This window comes from Phoca vitulina, unplaced genomic scaffold (genome assembly GCF_004348235.1).
Source record: "Phoca vitulina isolate PV1807 unplaced genomic scaffold, GSC_HSeal_1.0 scaffold5, whole genome shotgun sequence".
Lineage (NCBI taxonomy): Eukaryota > Metazoa > Chordata > Mammalia > Carnivora > Phocidae > Phoca > Phoca vitulina.
The window spans coordinates 63043360-63062249 of record NW_022589708.1 but is presented as its reverse complement, the minus strand read 5'-3'; the positions used below and the strand labels follow the sequence as shown (position 1 = coordinate 63062249).

Sequence of the window (18890 nt, the reverse complement as noted above, 5' to 3'; positions counted from 1 at the left end):
TTTCACATTAAAATCAATCAGAATTTCAAATACTGGGTGGGGGGGGGTTGGGGGCTTGTTGTAATTATTGGAGATTTAGCAAATTGTTACTATGGAATTATAAAAAGCAAATATCTAGTATAAATAGGAGGCTTATGTTACTTTATAAATTATCTAGAGAGCTTCTTAAAACCAATCAAAAATAATGCTGAAATCTTAGTCACAGTCACCCAAAGATTTCCTCCCCCTACTGCAAGAAAGTTCCTGCCTCAAGTCAGGAACGCTTGCTAACAGACTAAAAAGGATAATGCACAGTTGTTTATGCTCTTGAATAATAAAAGTAGTACACAGCCCTCTTTTTTTTTTTTTTCCTGTAGCCTCTATGGCATTTCCCCGCTAATGCTACTCCAGCCGCAGCGTCCCTCTGTTTCAGTAATGTTGCAACTCTCGCACTTCTAAGTGCTGGGTTCTCCAGAGACATAGAAAGCAGGAGGACCTCAGGCTCTGTTCGGAGCCTTCTGGTGGTTATTGTAGCTGACACCACCAATGCCCTCCAGGATACTCATGGGCAGAGGGAACACGATGGTGGAATTCTTCTCCGTGGCCACGGTGGTTAGGGTTTGCAGGTAACGCAGCTGCAGGGCTATGGGGGACTCGGTCAGCACCATGGAGGCTGACTTCAGAGATTTGGAAGCATTCATTTCTCCTTCCGCTGCAAGGACCTGAAATGGCAGAAATAAAAGAGCTCAGAAAGAAAGGCTTACAACGGTGACTAAGGATCTCTTTTTCTGGCTGCGTCCCGATCGATGCCTGCCTGCCTGTGGGTTTCATGGAGTTACTGCTCTGGCGAGGGTGAGAGTTTCACATCCTAATGTGATTAGGGGAATTTGAGGAGGTTGCAGGAAGCGGGGAGATATTTTTACAAATTATGAGTCCATAGATTTCCTTTGCAAACAAAATAAAAGCACCGTCTTTAACCCCAACAAATCCTGGGCGGTCCGCGCCTGAGTGATGCAGGCTGATCACCCCGGAGCCCCCCCATCCCCTGCGTTAGCCTCCAGAGAAGTTTGAAATTCAAGGCCTCCGCCTGGCTTCCCTCTGTTGTCCTTACTTATCCTAGGAGATGTTTTTTCCTTTTATTCCGTTGCCAGTTTAGCCTCATCCTTACAACGTAAGGACTGTTTCAAGTTCTCTCTGCTCCTGATTACCAGGAGCAGCAAGTGCGGGTCTGAGAACACCCACTGGAAGGCTCTCTTAAGTGCTGGCTCCCCTTCTAGTTCTCTCCTGCCCAAGACGGATTTGCACCTCGGTTGCCCCAGCCGCGGCCACTCACGCGCTCTGTGCCAAAGCGCCCTCCAAGTCCACTGCCGAGAAGCTGCTGGAGCTTCTCAGATAAACCAGAGATGGGGAAGGGAGGAGGGCAGAGGAAGACTCATCGGTTCTTGAGGAAGATTCTGAGGAGGGTACGCAAAAGGCTTCTCATCTTCGTTGCTTTCTGATACTCCAGGAAGCCCATCCCCGCAGACCTGGCTATAGGTCCCGCAGAAGGCTATAGGTCCAACAGACTCAAGAACATTCGAGGCCAGGGTATGTTTACAGTTTGTCATTCTAACCTGGACTGTGAATCCAGCACGCTTACCACACGCAACAGTAATGTTCAAAAGACGGGCACCGGGTTGGCTACCGCCGAATCCCAGCTTTCAGAGGGTGACTACACCCACTGTGATGAGTACTGAGCAACCAGCACTGAGTGATGTACAGGATTGTCGGGTCAATATGTTGTACACCTGAAACTAATCTAGCCTTGTCTGTCAGTTATACTCCGATAATTAAATAAAAAAAAAAAAAGCAGAATTACTAGCTTTATACAAACGTAGATTCCTGAGCCACAAGAGACTCAGCTTCACCGAGTGTGAGGTGAGGCCTGAGAATTAGTATTTGCTATGTTGAGTTATCTCGAGGGGACTGAAATGCAGCCAGACCTGGGACCCACCTTGCTAAGTCACTGGGCGTGTTGCTGAGCAGCCCCTGTCCCAAGACCTGTTGCCCTACTTCCTCAAAGTACATTAAGCTGCCCGTTACCTTTTAATTCAGGAGGAAATTCTCAGGAAAAACTGTGAAAAAGAAACCCTTTTCTTATCAAAACCATTGAGAAGGCCTGATCTTCCACTCAAGGTCTATTTTTATCTGCTCCAGAGCTAGGCATCTTGCCTTCCAGTGTAGACGGAGTAGCTCTTACCCTGGCCCTGGCTTCCCGGGTGGCCTCAGCCTCCGCCGCCATGGACCGCTGCAGCTGCACCGGGATGCGGACATCTTTGATTTCCACCCGGGCCACCCGGATCCCCCACAGCTCGGTAGCATCATCGAGTAAGGTCTGTTTCCAGATCAAAAGAAAGGGCATTGGTCAGAAGACAGGGGATGTGAGGTTCTGATGTGCTTCATATCTGCAAGATAAATTCCTCTTCTTCTTCTCCTTTTGTATTCACAGCATTTGGAGTGAGACAACTGGGGAAAGGAAAGGGAGTTCTTACTGATCACTCCCAGGAATTGAAGGGAATCCCGGGAAGGATTCAGAAGGAGAACCTGACAGATCTTTTAGGAGGTATGAGGATTCACCCCCAAACTATTCCTAATGAAGTATATGCCATCCCTCTAGAGTTGAGCAAATACCCCACATTTTCTTGTCATTGACATTAAGCTGGCAGCAATGCATGGGCTTCTCAGATACTCCTGGATTTTGTCCTGGCTCTGCCATTTGCAGCCGTGAATCACTGGGCCAGTTCCTTAACCTCTCTGATTCTTCGTTTTCTCACCTATAAAGGTTTCCTTTCAGGATTTTCATGAGATTTGGAGATAATACATGTAAGAGATCTACCAATGCCTCACAATAACTCAATAAATATCATTGGGTACTTGTTGAGATACTCTGTGCCTTGCCCTAGTGAACCTCTGTCCTGTGGCCAGTTTTAAACAGGTAGCCAGGCATATTTTTTTGAGAGCACCATAGCCTAAAATCAAAGATATGCTTGTCCTTTGGTAAAACCGAAGACCACCGAGGATGTCCTGTTGGTTATCCTGCAGAGGGAGGGGTGAAAAAGAATGCCTTGTGAAAGAGTGAGATCAGACGGCTAGTTCCCTCCGAGGCCAGGGGCAGAGATCTCCACTGCCAAATGGCAAGCGATTGCTTGCCTTTCCACGATTTCTAGAGAACTGTGGGAGACGGTAAGACCACCCAAGAAGCTGGTGACCGGACTGTGGCAGGGGAAACATCTGAGCTGTCAAACTCATGGGGCTCTTACAAATGATATAGAGAGTTACATAGCACCGACACTATCTCAGAAAGCCTTGGGGTCTTTGTGCCACATTAAGCACTGGAAGAGATGCCAAGGACCAAAGCTGAAATTCCCTCCTAATGTACAGCAGGGAGGCTCAGAATCAAAACATTCTTGATTTAGGACCACACAGAAATGTAATCATCTATAAACTGGGGTGTGCAAGAGTTGAGATGGATACCTGCAACATCCTCATCAATATTATAATTATGATTACTTTTTTAAAGATTTTATTCATTTATTATGATTACTATCACGATAATTACTGATATCGGTGGAACCATGTCAGATTTTCCAGGGATGGCAGGCCTGCGATGTCTTGGTTGAATCCTGTTCTAATATTCCATTGAAATGCAGAAATACACGGCTGTCTGAGAAAGGGTGACCTTTCTTCTCGAGTAACCTGAATTAAAAATGACGCTAACCTCTTCAGAAAAGGCTAATGTGTACAATGCTAACTCATAGGTTGAATTCCAAAGAAAATGGGTAAGGTGTAAAATTCCTACAGCTCCCCTTCTCCTGCTCAGATATTTAAATCTACACCTTGTAATTGTAAAGGAATAAAACCACAAACTGAAGCCAAGTGTTTATAGCAGCTCTGTGTGTGTGACTGTGAGAGTGCGCGTGCACGCACGGGAGAGGGATTCTTTGAACTACTGATATTTGATCATCACTGATAATTAAAATAAATGAACTAAAGACACAGGCTATTCGTTCTCAGCATCTTTACCTGGATGCTATGGGCGATCTCTTCCCGGCCAGCTAAAATTTGGGACAGGGTCTGCATCCCTAAGACGTTTCTCAGAGTAGTCTGAGCCAGCAGAAATGTGGCTTGGTGGACATCGTTGACATTAGCCACCGCTGAGACAGCACTATAGATTCTGTAATAGACAACTCCGTCCACTTGAGTAGTCACGGAGTCTCTGGTGAGGATCTGGAGAGCAAGGACAGGGAAAATTGCATGTTTATTACGACTGTCACAGTGACTGACAAAGTGTCAGCCAGCCTAAGAGTCCTCTCCCCAGGAGGAGAGCATTCATGACAGCTCATGCCAGCATCACCCAAACTCTGCCCTGGCTCGAGTATAATGTCATCCTAGGTGGTGACAAAATCCTTATCCATGGGTAGTCTGTACCCAGCCCTGCATCTTCATCTTGGGGAAGTCTTACACCCCACAGGCAGAGGCTCTTGATATACCATGGGGAGCATAAACACTTCTATTTTAAAACGTGGCAAGTAGAAACTTTGTGGAATTCTACCTTCTACACAGAGATAGAACACTTGTTTCCCTGATACCCGAAATCTTTTTGGTTTTCAGTTTTTATCAGATTTGATGAACAGCAGTGCTTCTTAGAAAACATAGATGTCACCAGAGACCGGGCTCTGTATTCACATAAAGAGAAATCTATTTGCTTTCATCGAGGTTTTGCATTAATCATTCTGAATAATGAGACGAGGTGCTTTGCAGCCAGTGAGAGCTCTCTGGCAGGACCGTAGGAGCAGAATCTAGAGCTCCCTTCTCCCATCTAGAACGGTGGACTATGAGGCCAGAAAAGGCCCATGATAGGTCACTAAGCATCTCTAACTCTCTTATGACACAGGCTGACTCCTAAAGTAAGGACTCTGTAATTCCCACCAGTGACATGGCGATGTGATTGTTGGGTCATGACTGAGTTTCCTGGACCAGAGAGAAGAAAATTAACATCAACTCATAATCCTCTCATCACCTCTGCCCTCCCACATTGTAGGCCCTACTCACATTTTCTTTCCTCTTCCTGAATTGTTTTGGTTCTTCGTAACTCTGTTTCTCTTCTCTATTGTCCTGTTATTGGCCTTGGATATTTATTTACAATACTTTAAGAACTGAAAAGAATTATTTGAAATCCAAATGCAGGTGGTTCTGTGCTCTTTCCTTACACCCACCCACTGTGTTGCATTCAATCACACACAAAAAAGTGAATGATAGAGATTTTACTAAAAAATCTTCTGGAAAGGTGACAGCAAGGATAATATCCTAACCAAACCCTACCCTCCACCAAATTAAATTCAGCTCCTTTATACAACGACTTATCTGACTCTCCCAAGCATCTTGGCTACTGCTCTCCATCCCAGCTTCTCTGCCAACTGCATCTTTTCTCTATCTTCTCAGGGACTTTCCCCTCTGAGTCATTCCAAGTCTCACAGCAAGCCAGCCCTTGCCCTTGGCTTTATTCTGAATGGGAAAAGCAAAACCCAGTGGTTTTAGGACCTACCCAGGGCTCCTCAAGCAGGTCCCTTATAATTTGACAACACAATGTAAAACATCAACTGTCCGTGGAACAGGGAAGATAACAGGTTTTATTTCTAATGACATATCTTTAACCGGCATTACCTCTTGTGGAGGAATGTTGCAAGTAACAGTTCGGAGATCAACCTTGACAAATACATCTATGCAGGGCAGGACCAGGATCAAACCTATGAGAGAGAAAATATGAATTTTACCCTATTGAAACTTTTACCCTATTGAAACTAACCGCAACAAATTGTCTCCTAACTATATGATACATTATTTTCAAGGGACTACAAATGCTTCTCAGAGGATCTTCAATATGCACACCTCTAACTTTGGGGAAAATTAGTTCCTCCTACTAGTCAGTGACTAAAGAAAAGTGGTTCCCTAGAAATTAAAATCTTGTGGTAAAGAGCTAAAGATCCTTGACATTTAATTTTTAGATTTTATTTTTAAAACACTCAACCTACTTCTATCCAAGTGTTGAATTTGACATTAATTTAAAAGGATATTTTGGAAATTGGTGTCCTTATTAAAGATATTCATACAAAAGATTTAAGTAATAGATTTTTTACCTTAAATATCAATGACTGTCAACATTCTCATTCATCTTCAATAGCACTGAAAAAATAGTGGAAGTAAAATCTTCTCAAGATTTCAGAGTCCCTAAAACCAATGTATTTCAGAATTTTCTGTTTCTCCAGAGCTGTGTTCTAGTTCAAGTATAATGGCATTCTCCAATTATAAACACTCTTACTTCTTTTTGAATTGTGAAGTATTTGGGTTTGGGGCTGGGTGGGGGAAGGAGGGGGATAAGAAAATTCAGTTGAAGATCCCATGCATGAATCCCTGACATAAGCGTGGTGAATGTTCTCTACAGCGAGAGTCACCAAGGTTAGAACCACAAAGCATGTCAGCAAGATGCGGACACCAATCCATTTCCATTCACCAGAAAGATTTTGTGCTGGTGTTTTCGTTTTCAAAGAAGAAACAGGTTTGTAAGTTGCATACCTTGCAAAGGGCTGGTAACATCAAAGGAAAACACTGCTAAGGTGCTTTCTTTCTTTTGGTCTCTCAACTCTCCTGAGACTTGTAGTGAGGATTGCTGCTTAATTTACTTCCTTATTTGGTGTAGTGAGGATTGCTGCTTAATTTACTTCCTTATTTGGTGTCAGGTCACTGGTTGAGGTCGTGGCCCCTAAAACTAGAGGGTTAAGTCCTAGCCCTCGCCCTTACTAGCTTGTGACCTGGGAACACTCTCATCATTTTCCTGAGCTTCAGTTAGTTAATCTCTAGAAGACGGTAGTGAAGATTAAGCATGATTCAACATGATAATGAAATAAAGTACTAAACACAGTGCCAGATATGTATTACTTGCTCAAGAAGTGGCACCACTTATTATTAATACTTTCATTATTAAAGAATAATTTACAATTTACAAAAGTGGAGAGGTTTTCCATTAGCAATTTGGCTTGTTTCTCTCTAGCTCTTACGGCTCTCTGAGGTAACTCATTAGCCCCAGAGACATGTATGACGAGAGTAGTTATCCTGGGACATTTAGTGGTGAAATCTTCTGGGAAAATTCATTTAAAAGAGATCCACTTTTCTCTAAAGCCCTCCAAGTTATGGCTAGTCTACTTCTCTCAAATCCAGTTTTACTCTAACTTAGAAGCTTGGCCCCACCAGATGCAACATGACCTGGAAGGGGTCAACCTTGGTCTGTTATACCTCAGTTGGATGAGTCTAACGCTTCTATTTGGACGAACTCATAAGAATATCCATAATAGGGGCGCCTGGGTGGCTCAGTCGTTAAGCGTCTGCCTTCGGCTCAGGTCATGGTCCCAGGGTCCTGGGATCGAGCCCCGCATCGGGCTTCCTGCTCGGCGGGAAGCCTGCTTCTCCCTCTCCCACTACCCCTGCTGGTGTTCCCTCTCTCGCTGTGTCTCTCTCTGTCAAATAAATAAATAAAATCTTTAAAAAAAAAAAGAATATCCATAATAAGTCATTCTTGCCCTCTTTCCCCTCAGGTCCTTTATGAAATTAGACAAGTAGGATTATACTACTTGAAACGACCGAGCCTCTTTAACAAGCTTCTGCTTTTGAAATTTCTCATATTTTTTTTTAATGCAACAGAGATCTGAGTGCCTACCACAGTGCATGGTCAAGTGTAGAACCCATGCAGTACCAAGGTGACTAAGAAAATCCTTGCCCTGCAGAGAACTTATAGTCCAGTTGGGAAGAGAATGTGTTTACTCAAATACATCATAATAGAGGGCAAAAAACAAATGTTATTAAAGAACTATTGCAAATAACCATTCTTTCTCATGTATCTTGTAAGATGCTGTTTGTGATGGCCTCTCCTTCCAAAATATTAGAATTTATCATATGAAATTGTCATGCTTGTGAATCAAAAACAAATATTAGCAATTTCATATTGTTCGACTACATATACACCAAGAGAAGTTATGAGAATTAAATCAATACCTAACTTCCAGAGTTTTAGTGCCTAACACCTTCCCATGTCCGCTCCCCACCCCCCAAAATCCCATCCTCTTATAACATGAAGAATTTGGAACAGTCTTCATTCTAAGGTAGAAAAAGGATGGAAAGAAACACTACATTTGACCAAAGGAGTTGTGCGATAGCTTCTAGCTCTCTATTTCCATTAGTCTACTTGCCAGGAGAAGAAACTACCTTTTACTTTTCCATTAGCTCTTTTCAGAGGGTGAGAATCAAAAACCAGCTCCCGGAATACTCTCTCAGAGTAACTCAATCATCTACCTTGGCCATTTACTCCCTCCCTTCATTCTTCAGTCATTCTTCTAGTGGACTTGATAATAAGGGACGTCCGGCCAATGTAACAGAGCCGCGCTTTGCTCCCATTCACTGACTCTCTCAGAGGGAATGCTAGGAAACAGGGCTGGATTTCCAGCCTCTCAAACTAGAGGTCTAGCGGTGACTCCTGTTCACTTGCCTAACAGGAACAACATCTTTCTTTCCATTGTACAGACAGGCAAGGGCTCCAGCTTCCTGTGATTTTTCTCAGTGACAACAGTTAAGTATTAGGTGCCCATGATCCTTGTCAGGAACAGCCACAGTGTCCTACCTGGCCCTCTGGCTTTGTCAGCTTGGATGCGTCCCAGTCGGAATACAACAGCACGTTCATACTCCTTAATGATCTAAGAGATTAAGGGAGAGCATTTAGTCCTAATGGTTCATCAGCTCACAGAGAGAGCCCAATTTATTTCCCAGGGTGTTACCTTCAAGCACATCCATATGGAGATGGGGAAGGTAATGATCATCAGCAACAAAGAAAGGGAAAAGAGGATCCAGCCACATACACCGAGCCGTTTACTGCTGATGCCTAAGAAATGAGGAGGAAGCAAGCCTGTAACTTACATGGTTCTTAGAAAAGCCATTCAGCTGCATGAGTAAGGCTATTACCCAATGCGCAGGCCACGCCTGATGGCACTGAGGAGGAGATCGAAACCCATGCACACCCGTAAATGCAGTAAACACACACATACACACACACTGTTCATTCAGGGTTTTAGATTGAAATTGACCTGTCCCTTCCAAGAAAAATCTCAGAATCAATAACAAGTACCATTATATTTAGTAAGAATGACATGGTTTATTATCCTCAAAACACATAAAACACTGTTACCCAGTGTATAATTCATGGACTACTGCCATCAGAATCATTAGGGTACCATTTTAAAAGACAAATTCCTGGGTGCCCAGGATTCTCCAGGTTGAAATTGAAGACAATCTCTGAGGTAGAGAGGTAGGTACTATTATCCCCAAAGGCAGAAAGATGGCAAGAAAAACATTTTGAAGAGCCTGTAGGTATGAATTTCTATGAGAGCTCTCTTACCTACCAGTATTGTGGCTTTGGGTAAGCCACTCAATCCTTCTGAGCCTCCACTTCTCCATCTATAGTATGGGGATAGAAGTCAACCACCTTGAAGGATTTGACAATGACTAAATGAGATTTTTTTTTATATGGCACTTGGTCCATACATTAATATCTACATTAGTAAATGCATATTACTACTTCATTCCCATTTTACAGATATTACAGGGACTTGTCAGACACTGATATTTGACAATTCTGACTTTTCAAGGAATTTTGTTACATTGGCTCATTACATCGGAAGTCTTTTTGCTTCCATAACATATTATGATAACAACGGCATTTTGGCTTAAAGAATATTGCCCTGCAGTGTTAAGTTCAAATCATACTTCAGTCACCTAAAACTTTGTAGCCTTAATCACTTCAATTACACAATTTCTCAAGTCTTAGAACTCCAGTTTGTAGAACACACAAGTCTGGCTGACCCTTTTATTCTTACTTTATTCTTTTATTCACCATTCAACTTCTTTTAAATCCTCATTCCTTCTTGTTCTCTTCTTGACAACCGCCCCCATCCTCACCCCACACTTCCTCCAACAGATTCATATTCTCCACACAGGCACCCGAATTAACTATATGTATGAGATATCTTCACCCAGATAACTCCACAAACACCTTATGCTATCCCTAGCTTAATTAATGCCTAACCATCCACGTTACTGTCCACGTTAGAGACGCAGGGTTATCACTGCCCCTCCCCTGTCCAACTGCAGAAGTCACCAGGTCGAACTGGTACCACCTCACATCCATCCTCACTTATCCATTTTACTGCCCCTGACTCATCAGTGCCCACGCCATAAGTTTATGAACATTCAGGAGGGTTCTAGGATTTTGCTCTTAAAACAGTGCTGTGATGAGTGCTTTTTAATATGTGTTTTTGTACACTCATGTAGGGTAAATGCCAGGCAGGGAAAGCGTTAGGTCAAAGAGATTAGTATTTACAATTTCGTTAGATGATTAGGTGCCCTCAACGAGTTTGTACCAATCCGCACTCTCGTCAATAGCTCACTGTGACGCTGCCTACTTCCCCATGCCTGGTGCTGGTACCCACCAGGTACTTTCTCAATTAGTGCAGTCCCATAGATGGGAAGTATCTACCTCTTAGTTACATATTTAGTATTAAAAACGTTTTGTGCAAATGTCCTTTAATGGGCTCTAAATACACATAAAGATACACCCGATAGCAATAAGGACTTGCCTCCATACCCAAAGTTTATATTTTTAAAATACCACCTTCCAAAGCCTTGGACCCTGGTGAGGTGGATTGGACTATCATTATGCAGGATAAAAAGACATTTTGTGCAGGGCGCCTGGGTGGCTCAGTTGGTTAAGCGACTGCCTTCGGCTCAGGTCATGATCCTGGAGTCCCTGGATCAAGTCCCGCATCGGGCTCCCTGCTCAGTGGGGAGTCTGCTTCTCCCTCTGACCCTCCCCCATCTCATGCTCTCTCTCTCATTCTCACTCTCTCAAATAAATAAATAAAATCTTTTAAAAAAAAGACATTTTGTGCATTCTAATAGAATCTTTGTTGCATTTTATTTATTAGTGCTTTTTTTTTAAAATTTATTTATTTGACAGAGAGATAGAGAGCTCAAGTAGGCAGAGCGGCAGGCAGAGGGAAAGGGAGAAGCAGGCTCTCTGCTGAGCAGGGAGCCTGACATGGGGCTCGATCCCAGAACCCTGGGATCATGACCTGAGCCGAAGGCAGCCGCCCAACTGACTGAGCCACCCAGGCGCCCCTATTAGTGCTTTTTTTTTAATTACTGTAATGACATGGCCTGTATATAAACATTCTCATTGTAAAATTAAAAAAAAAAATCAAAGCAATACAGATAAAACTGAAGTCCCCCTGATCATCCTCTCCTTAGTCCACTTTTATCTAGAGAGGTCCCATAGTTACTGATTTGGTGTATTTCATGATAGAGCCATTCCTATGTATTTATATACATATGTCTATCCTTAGAAAACACTTGGCTTAGATTTGTAGATTTGGTGAGCTATGGCACCATTCTAACACTTCTACTGTTTTATTTTATTTATTTGAGAGAGAGAGAGAGAGAGTGCAGCGGGAGTGGCAGAGGGAGAAGCAGACTCCCCGCCGAGCAGGGAGCCCGACAGGACACGGGGCTCCATCCCGGGACACCGGGATCATGACCTGAACCAAAGGCAGCCGCTTAACCGACTGAGCCACCCAGGTGCCCCAACACTTCTATTTTTTAAAAAACTGAATATATCTGAGAGCTATTTCCATGTCAGTACATGCAGCTCTACCTCCTTCTTCTTCACTGTCGCACACGGCTCCACCCTGCACCTGGGTCTGTTTACGTAGCCACTGGACATGAAGGTCCCTTGTACTTCTGCCCCTGCCAACAAGGCTGACATAACGGTGCTTGTACACGCCTCTCCGGGACCAGCTGTCATTTCCTGGAATCTCGGTGAATGAGGTGAGAAGGCAGCGCGGTTCCGGCCGCCCGGGGTGTATTTCCCCGCTGCTGACACTGCAGTCATTGGTATTCAGGAGCCTTGGGGGTGTCCCAGGGCTGTGACTTTGGCAGGGCAACCCCCACAAACAGCTGGGACTCCACCAAGACCCCAGTTACACTTTATGCCCCGAGCAAGCTCTAGACATTTCCGGAGTAGCTGCAGCCTGAACACCCAGCTGCATAAGCAAGTGTTTGTGGCAGAACCTGAGTCCTGGCCCGTAGGCGTTCCTCCGGAGCCCCATCCAGTCCTTGCATTGCATGACGACCTGTGGGTGAGGCTCTCTTAGGTACTAACCATGCTGAGACAAGAGATGAGGGCATGAGTCCTCTTCCAAGATTTACACTTGAGCTTTAGAACCGCCCGGGCCACTGCCGCCAGGAGAACTGAGGATTCTGGAGCCTGGGGGTGTCATTAGCTGTGGTTAAAATGGGGCCGTGAGCACAGTGGTCAGCTTGCCTGCAGGGCCAGAGGCACAGGCTTCGAGCGGAGGGAATCTTTCAGCCTCCCCTCACGGTGAGCGCAGGAAGCCTTGCGGGGAAGTGGACCCGAGGATCCCAATTCTGACTGAAAAGATATGCAGGGATTGTGTTACAAAGGCTCTTCAGAAACCTCCCGTATTGCCTTCACCCACAAGGGTGCTTCCAGAGCCTTCCTTGGAGGCTAAGGGGATGGCGGAGGGAAAGGGCCCCACGCAACCTCTGCATTAACCCCGCAAGCCCTTAGCACACCTAACCATCTCCGGCTTTCTCCAAATCCATGGATGTGTATTTTCTGAGTTGCTGTCATAATACCGTATGGCCATCATCGTCTGCTTACTTCGCAGCAGAGAACTGGATTTTGCCACCCCCAACAAATTGCCCCCGATTTCTCATTCATCCATTTGACAGTATTTTGCCAGTTCTACACCAGGCACTAGGCTAGAGCTGAGGACTCAAAGGAGAATAAGGATGGGGAACTTCCCAACTAGGGTTCACGTCTAGCAGGAGAGAGGCAGTAGGGGCAGGTGTAATAATAAGGTCCGGTCCCTGCTGCGCTGCCTTCTAGGAAATAAGTGGGGATTCCCTTCTGCATGCGGCTGGGACAAAGAACAGCAGAATGTTTAGTCGACACATTGCCCTCAGTCTGGAAAGAGAAGGGCAGAGCCGTAATGCACAGAACCCGGGGCCCCGCGCTGCTGACCCTGGGGCTTCAAGGGGACTTGAGGGATAACCAAGGCCAGCCCTTCATTCTGCAGCCAGAAAATCTGGTTCGTGTTGTCATCAGCATCTTAATCTCTCTTTGAGTAAGGGGGACCCACAAGTTCCACAAACTGACAGACATTCGTGTCTGCCTTTAATGACTTATGCAGCGAGGCAAGACCAGCTTCACTTGTACAGGCTTGCCTCTGGGGCTTTGTTCCCGGCACTTAGCTACAGCCCATAGCACCGGACGAACCTTAAATGCCCTCTAGGACTAGGGGTAAACACTTAATGCAAGACTGGTAACCTGCGCAAGGCCAGGAAGTAGGGGAGATTATTCCAAATCACTAGCCCCACATATATGGCACTAGTGGTAGAAATGAATTTTAGTAAATAAAACAAGCTAGGTGACTTGGTTGCGTATTTCTTATTAAGGCTTGGTCAACAGTATTTAAATATGAGATCAATACTACATCTAATCCTTGCCCCCAGATCTGTGTCACTGTAAAAGAGCTGTTTCTTCTCTAAGCAGAAATCGCTGTTGAGGTATTATGACATTGTTTCAAAACCCCCAAACAGAAAGACGTATGTAACTACAATGAGATCATAATACACAGCTTCCAGAACGGCAAACATTAAAGACCGGACAATATCCCATTTTAGCAAGGTTGTGGAGCAACCTGAGCCCTCATGTATGCAAACTGATACAATCATCTTGAGAAACTATTTGAAAGTATCTACTAAAGCTAAACACATCTTTACTCCATGACTCAGTATTCCGCTTCGAAGTAATACCTGAGAGAAATGAGTGGTGATTACAGTGAAAACCCATTCAAGAATGGTCCTTGCAGAATTCTTAAACTCAGGAAACAAACTGAGGGTTGCTGGAGTGTTGGGGGGTGGGAGGGATGGGGTGGCTGGGTGATGGACATTGGGGAGGGTATGTGCTATAGTGAGCGCTGTGAATTGTGTAAGACTGATGAATCACAGACTTGTACCTCTGAAACAAATAATACATTATATGTTAAAAAAAAGAAGAAGAAGAAGAAGATAGTAGGAAGGGAAAAATGAAGGGGGGGGGAATCGGAGGGGGAGACGAACCATGAGAGACTATGGACTCTGAGAAACAAACTGAAGGTTCTAGAGAGGACGGGTGGGGGGATGGGTTAGCCTGGTGATGGGTATTAAAGAGGGCATGCTCTGCATGGAGCACTTGGTGTTATATGCAAACAATGAATCATGGAACACTACATCAAAAACTAATGATGTAAGGTATGGTGATTAACATAACATAACAACAACAAAAAAGGAACGGTCCTTGCAATTTTATTCATAAAATTCCAGAAATGAAGAGCCACCCAAATCCATCAACAGTAAAGTGAATAAATAAAGTTGTGGTATACTCATCCAAAGGAGGACTACCCAGAAAGAAAAAAGACAAGGCTACCGCCATATGCAAAATGTGGATGAATCTCATAAACAAAATATCAGGCAAAATAAGCCAGACCCAAGAGTGTATACTTTTGATTCCATGTATAAGAATACATACTGTATGATCTCACTTATTTCGTATCATTCCATTCAAGGACAAGCAAAACTAATCTATTATGTCTGAAGTCAGAGTAGTAGCTGTTAGTGGGGTTGTTGGTGGTTGGGTATTATCGGGGAAGGGATGAGGAAGCCTTCTAGGGTGCTGTATATTTTCCTTATCTTGATCAGGGTGGTGATTACACAGACATACATGTATCGAGGCTGTGGAAATAAAGACCGACCAAATGAGAAAAGCAAATGCTCTTTATTCAGAATTTGCTATATGGTGGAAGAGTCAGCATCTGTCCTTTGTATTTTGGCAAAGACTCAAAGGCAGGCGGAGGAGTGGGAGAGCTTTACGGTGGGACAAGGGGAAGGCTTCAGGTGTGCCTGATTGGGGAAGTTGTAAGTGGGCTAAGTGAAGGCGGGGCATCCTGTGTGATTGGTTCGGGGTGCATATTTGGCTTTCTTTAGTTGGTCCTAAGTTGGAAGCAGGGACAGAAAATAGAGAAGCTGTCAGTTACTTATCAAGTCCTGGTCTTGGGGACCGATAGAAAAGTTGTTGTTTAGCTTCCTGAATTGTCACTAGAGATAACAATCTGGCTTCTTGTAAGACTGACTTATAGTAGGCTGTCTTCCTGGGCTGTTATTATAGATAAAGGGGTTCTGGGGGGCAGGCTGCCCAAACTCCCCAATTGAGTTCTGTTTTTATATATGGTCCAGCCATTGTCTGTTTGTATATTCAGTCTCTCTCTCTCTCAAGATAAACGAACTTAAGATTTGTGCACCTATTTGTACATATCTTATACTTCAATACATAATTCAAATAAAGACCAGATGATATGAGGTCAGGCTAGTATTGAGGATGGAAAACTCACTGTTTACTCTGCTTTCTCAGAGAGAGGACAGAGAAAATAGAAAACCTTCAGCAAAGCCATCCTGTGGACAGACAGAGACAATGCCCAGCCTGGATGAGATGTGGTGGCCCTGAGTCATTCACCGTACATTCTAACTGAGCTGCCTTCACTTGAAAGCTAGATGACATCCCACCGGTCACTTACCCTACTTACATCTTAGTTTCCTCCTTTATTAACACAATAATAACTAGTTCTGGGGATTAAGTCAATTATATGTAAAGGATATTAGCCATATCAGGAGGCCCTCTAACCAACCAACGCACTGCCTAGGATTGTCTTAGAGGTGTATTTTGGCCAAGACAGTCCTCACATTTCCCTCAGACTGACTAAACATTAAATAGATTCTTCCAGATTCTCAGACCCTGTTCTCCCTTTTTAGAGTATTTTCTTTGGAACACTTATTGTAAGTTCTTTCTCTTCCCCTTCAAGACGTAAACCTTTTTAAAAGCCTCTTGTTAGGATCATTTTGTCAAGGACCTGGGAGCCATTCTTTTGAAATATAATCATCAAAGAAGGTAGCACTCCCCATTTTTGTGGGACGGGGGAGCCTGACTTCAGAGGGCACCTTGCTCCAAGTTGTAAATTTACCACCTGTCAGAAAGATATGAGAAGGGTATTAGTAAACACAGATGGCCTCTGACCACTGCCTAAGGCCATCCAGTACTTTTCGAGGAACTCACTCCAAGCCTTAAAAACCCTCTACCCCTTTGTTTCAGCACTGTTCATTCAGATTGCGTTCTGGCCTCCCTCCTCTATTGCAATAGTCTTCACTAAAGTCTTCAACTTCGGTGCAGTTTTTACTTTGACCATTTACATAATATTTTTTCTTTTTTTTTAATTTGGTTTCTTTTACCAGATAGGATTCTAAGTATCCATGGTGGATATTCTGGTCCATCCAGATGATGGCTCCTCCATATGGGCAAGAACTACATTTTCAAGGAGAATAAAGCCCTGCCCTTGAACGTGTCTACCTCCTTAAAGTAACATAGCCCCTGACTGGAAGTTCTTGCAGATAACTTTTAGAACCTTAACGACAGACAGAGAAAGAGAGAGAGAGACCAGATCTTTAGTGCAAAACTACTAAATCAGAGCCAGATGCTGATCTCACCATTGCTCCTCCTATGACTACAAAATTTCATAATCATAAGAGTTCTCTCAATGTCATAATTACATCTCAACTACAGAAGGATGATCTGTGCTTGAGAGTTACATGAACTTTAGGACACATGTGTACGGAGTTCCTTTTTACCATTTGATCTTTTATAGAAATATTGAAAATAAATTTTGAAATAGAATGTTCAAATGTTCAAGAAAGTATAAAAGTAAATGCTTTTAATACCTTATGCTCCCCCTTCAGCTTAAGAATTTAAGCGCTACCAATCCAATTAAAGTCCCACATCATGACCTCCCCGCAGACACAGCTCGCCCTGCAGCTGCCTCAGGAGGAATTCCAACGAGGCCTCATCCCATCAGTCAACTAACTGCCCAGCAACTCCCAAGCATGCCTTGGGAGACCAGGCTTGACACCTGGGCAAGTCTGTAATTCAGTTTTTCAGGCGGCAGGGCTTTGGTCTCTCACCTCCGGGTCTAGCTGCCTAAGCCACATGCTAACACATAAACACTGCCCGTGGTAGAGAAAGCACCCTGTCCTCACACATCTTTGTGCCTTTGCATGGGCCTTCATGTCCCCCAGCCCCCATTCATATCCCACATTCTTCTCTCCCTCATCTAGTCACACAGCTCAGCTCACACTTCCCCTTCTTTTCTAGGAAGATTCTTCTCTCTCACCCCTACCTTTGGGTGCTCCTTTTCTAAGTTTCTAATAAACCCTCTATCCTGGCTTTTCACAGGATGCTGTAATTTTCAGTTAACGTGGGTGTCTTCCCTGTAGATCGGTAGTGCTTTGAGAGCAGGTGTTTTATATTTATGTCTCCATCTCCTGACACACAGTAGATCCTAAACTCATTCATTGAGTGAATGCAGCGAACAGCACACCAAATGCACTGAGTTGTCAAAAATGATGCTCAGCCACATAATACAGTTATTGATCTGTTTGAAGTTTCTTGTCTGGAAATAATGATTCAGCAGAAGAGATTCTGTTTGCTCTCAAGAGAGTCAATTAAACTGGGAATCATATGTACTCACATTTTCTCCTTCATGCTACTGCTTCACTGGGGATTATGAGAAGAAAATAGAGAAAATGTTTTCCTTGTGAAGGAGTCCAGAACAAGCCTCCCCAAAATGTTCCACGTCGGCACGTGAATTATTCTGAACTGAAGACCTACAAGACCCAAAAGACTCGAGAAGAGCCTTTTACTTCCCCCTTAACTGCCTCTAAGAATTTAGATACAGGGTTTGGTGCAGGAAGAGAGCTGTCACCAGAGGTAATCACCAAGAGTAAGGTAAGCCAGGGGGAGATGAGCAGGAATGGTTTGTTTAAATTCCTCTGTGGGTCCCACTGTTTCTGCCTGGTATGACAAACATTTGTTTACCAAACATTCACTCTTCTCATCTTTCTGTGAATTGTCTTCCTCTTTTTTGAAGCCCCAGACCACTGTTCCATTAGTCTTAGCTCAGGATGGCACATAAGCCTCAATTGCCTGACTGTCTTAGAGCCTCTCATGTCCGTTTAGTTTCACGTACGCACAAAATTAAATTCGTTTTTCCCTTGTTAATCTTCCTTATGTCCATGTAATTAGTAGATCAGCTAAAGCATCTAAAAGGGTAGAGAAAAGATTTTTCTCCCCCATGCCTGCATCATGCTTGTCCCTCCTCCACCTCTCTTTTCTGTATGAAATAACAGCATTACCAGTAGCAACAACAAACACTTGTCCTTAAGATGTGTGTCCAAACAGTCTCATGATAGTGTTATTTATGACAGTGGTAAATAAGAAACACTCTGAAAATACAATGGGGAGATAATTAAGCAAACCATACCTACACAATATCATATCATGATTATATGTTTTTTAATTGATGAAAACCCAGAAATTATGATGGTATGATGTTAAGAGAAAAAAGCAGGAGAATGCAAAATTCTATGGACACTATGATCCCAATTAGCACAAAACACATGCAAAGAAAAAAATATTGGAAGAAATTGACCAAAATATTATCAGTGGTTAATTCTGAGCGGTGGAAGTATGATTTATACTGAAGGGGTCAGAACAAGTGTCCTCAAAAGTGTGTCATTTTGGCAGGTGACTATTTGGAGCTGAAATCAAGACCCAGTGGGCTCATGAGAAATTTTTGCTCCCCCTTTATCTACCTAGAAGAACTTAAACT

At 43.7% G+C, this 18890-nt stretch overlaps 1 protein-coding gene across 1 annotated transcript; it reads right to left on the bottom strand.

Moving 5' to 3' along the window:
• Positions 1-476: 476 nt before the first annotated feature.
• STOML3 (stomatin like 3) lies at positions 477-12852 on the bottom strand. The gene is made up of 7 exons (XM_032402494.1): positions 12825-12852; positions 8841-8944; positions 8687-8759; positions 5683-5765; positions 4042-4245; positions 2219-2353; positions 477-701 (listed from the first exon to the last, which is right to left on the bottom strand). The coding sequence occupies exons 1-7, from the start codon at positions 12850-12852 to the stop codon at positions 477-479; spliced, it is 852 nt and encodes a 283-aa protein (XP_032258385.1).
• Positions 12853-18890: the final 6038 nt, after the last annotated feature.

Coding starts and splice junctions, on each gene's coding strand:
- STOML3 (XM_032402494.1), bottom strand. CDS start 12,852: ATGAGAAATCGGGGGCAATTTGTTGGGG. Junction 5,766..8,686: donor TGACAAAGCCAGAGGGCCAG/GTAGGACACTGT, acceptor TCTCTCTCATAG/GTTTGATCCTGGTCCTGCCC. Junction 4,246..5,682: donor GCAACATTCCTCCACAAGAG/GTAATGCCGGTT, acceptor CTTGCTCTCCAG/ATCCTCACCAGAGACTCCGT.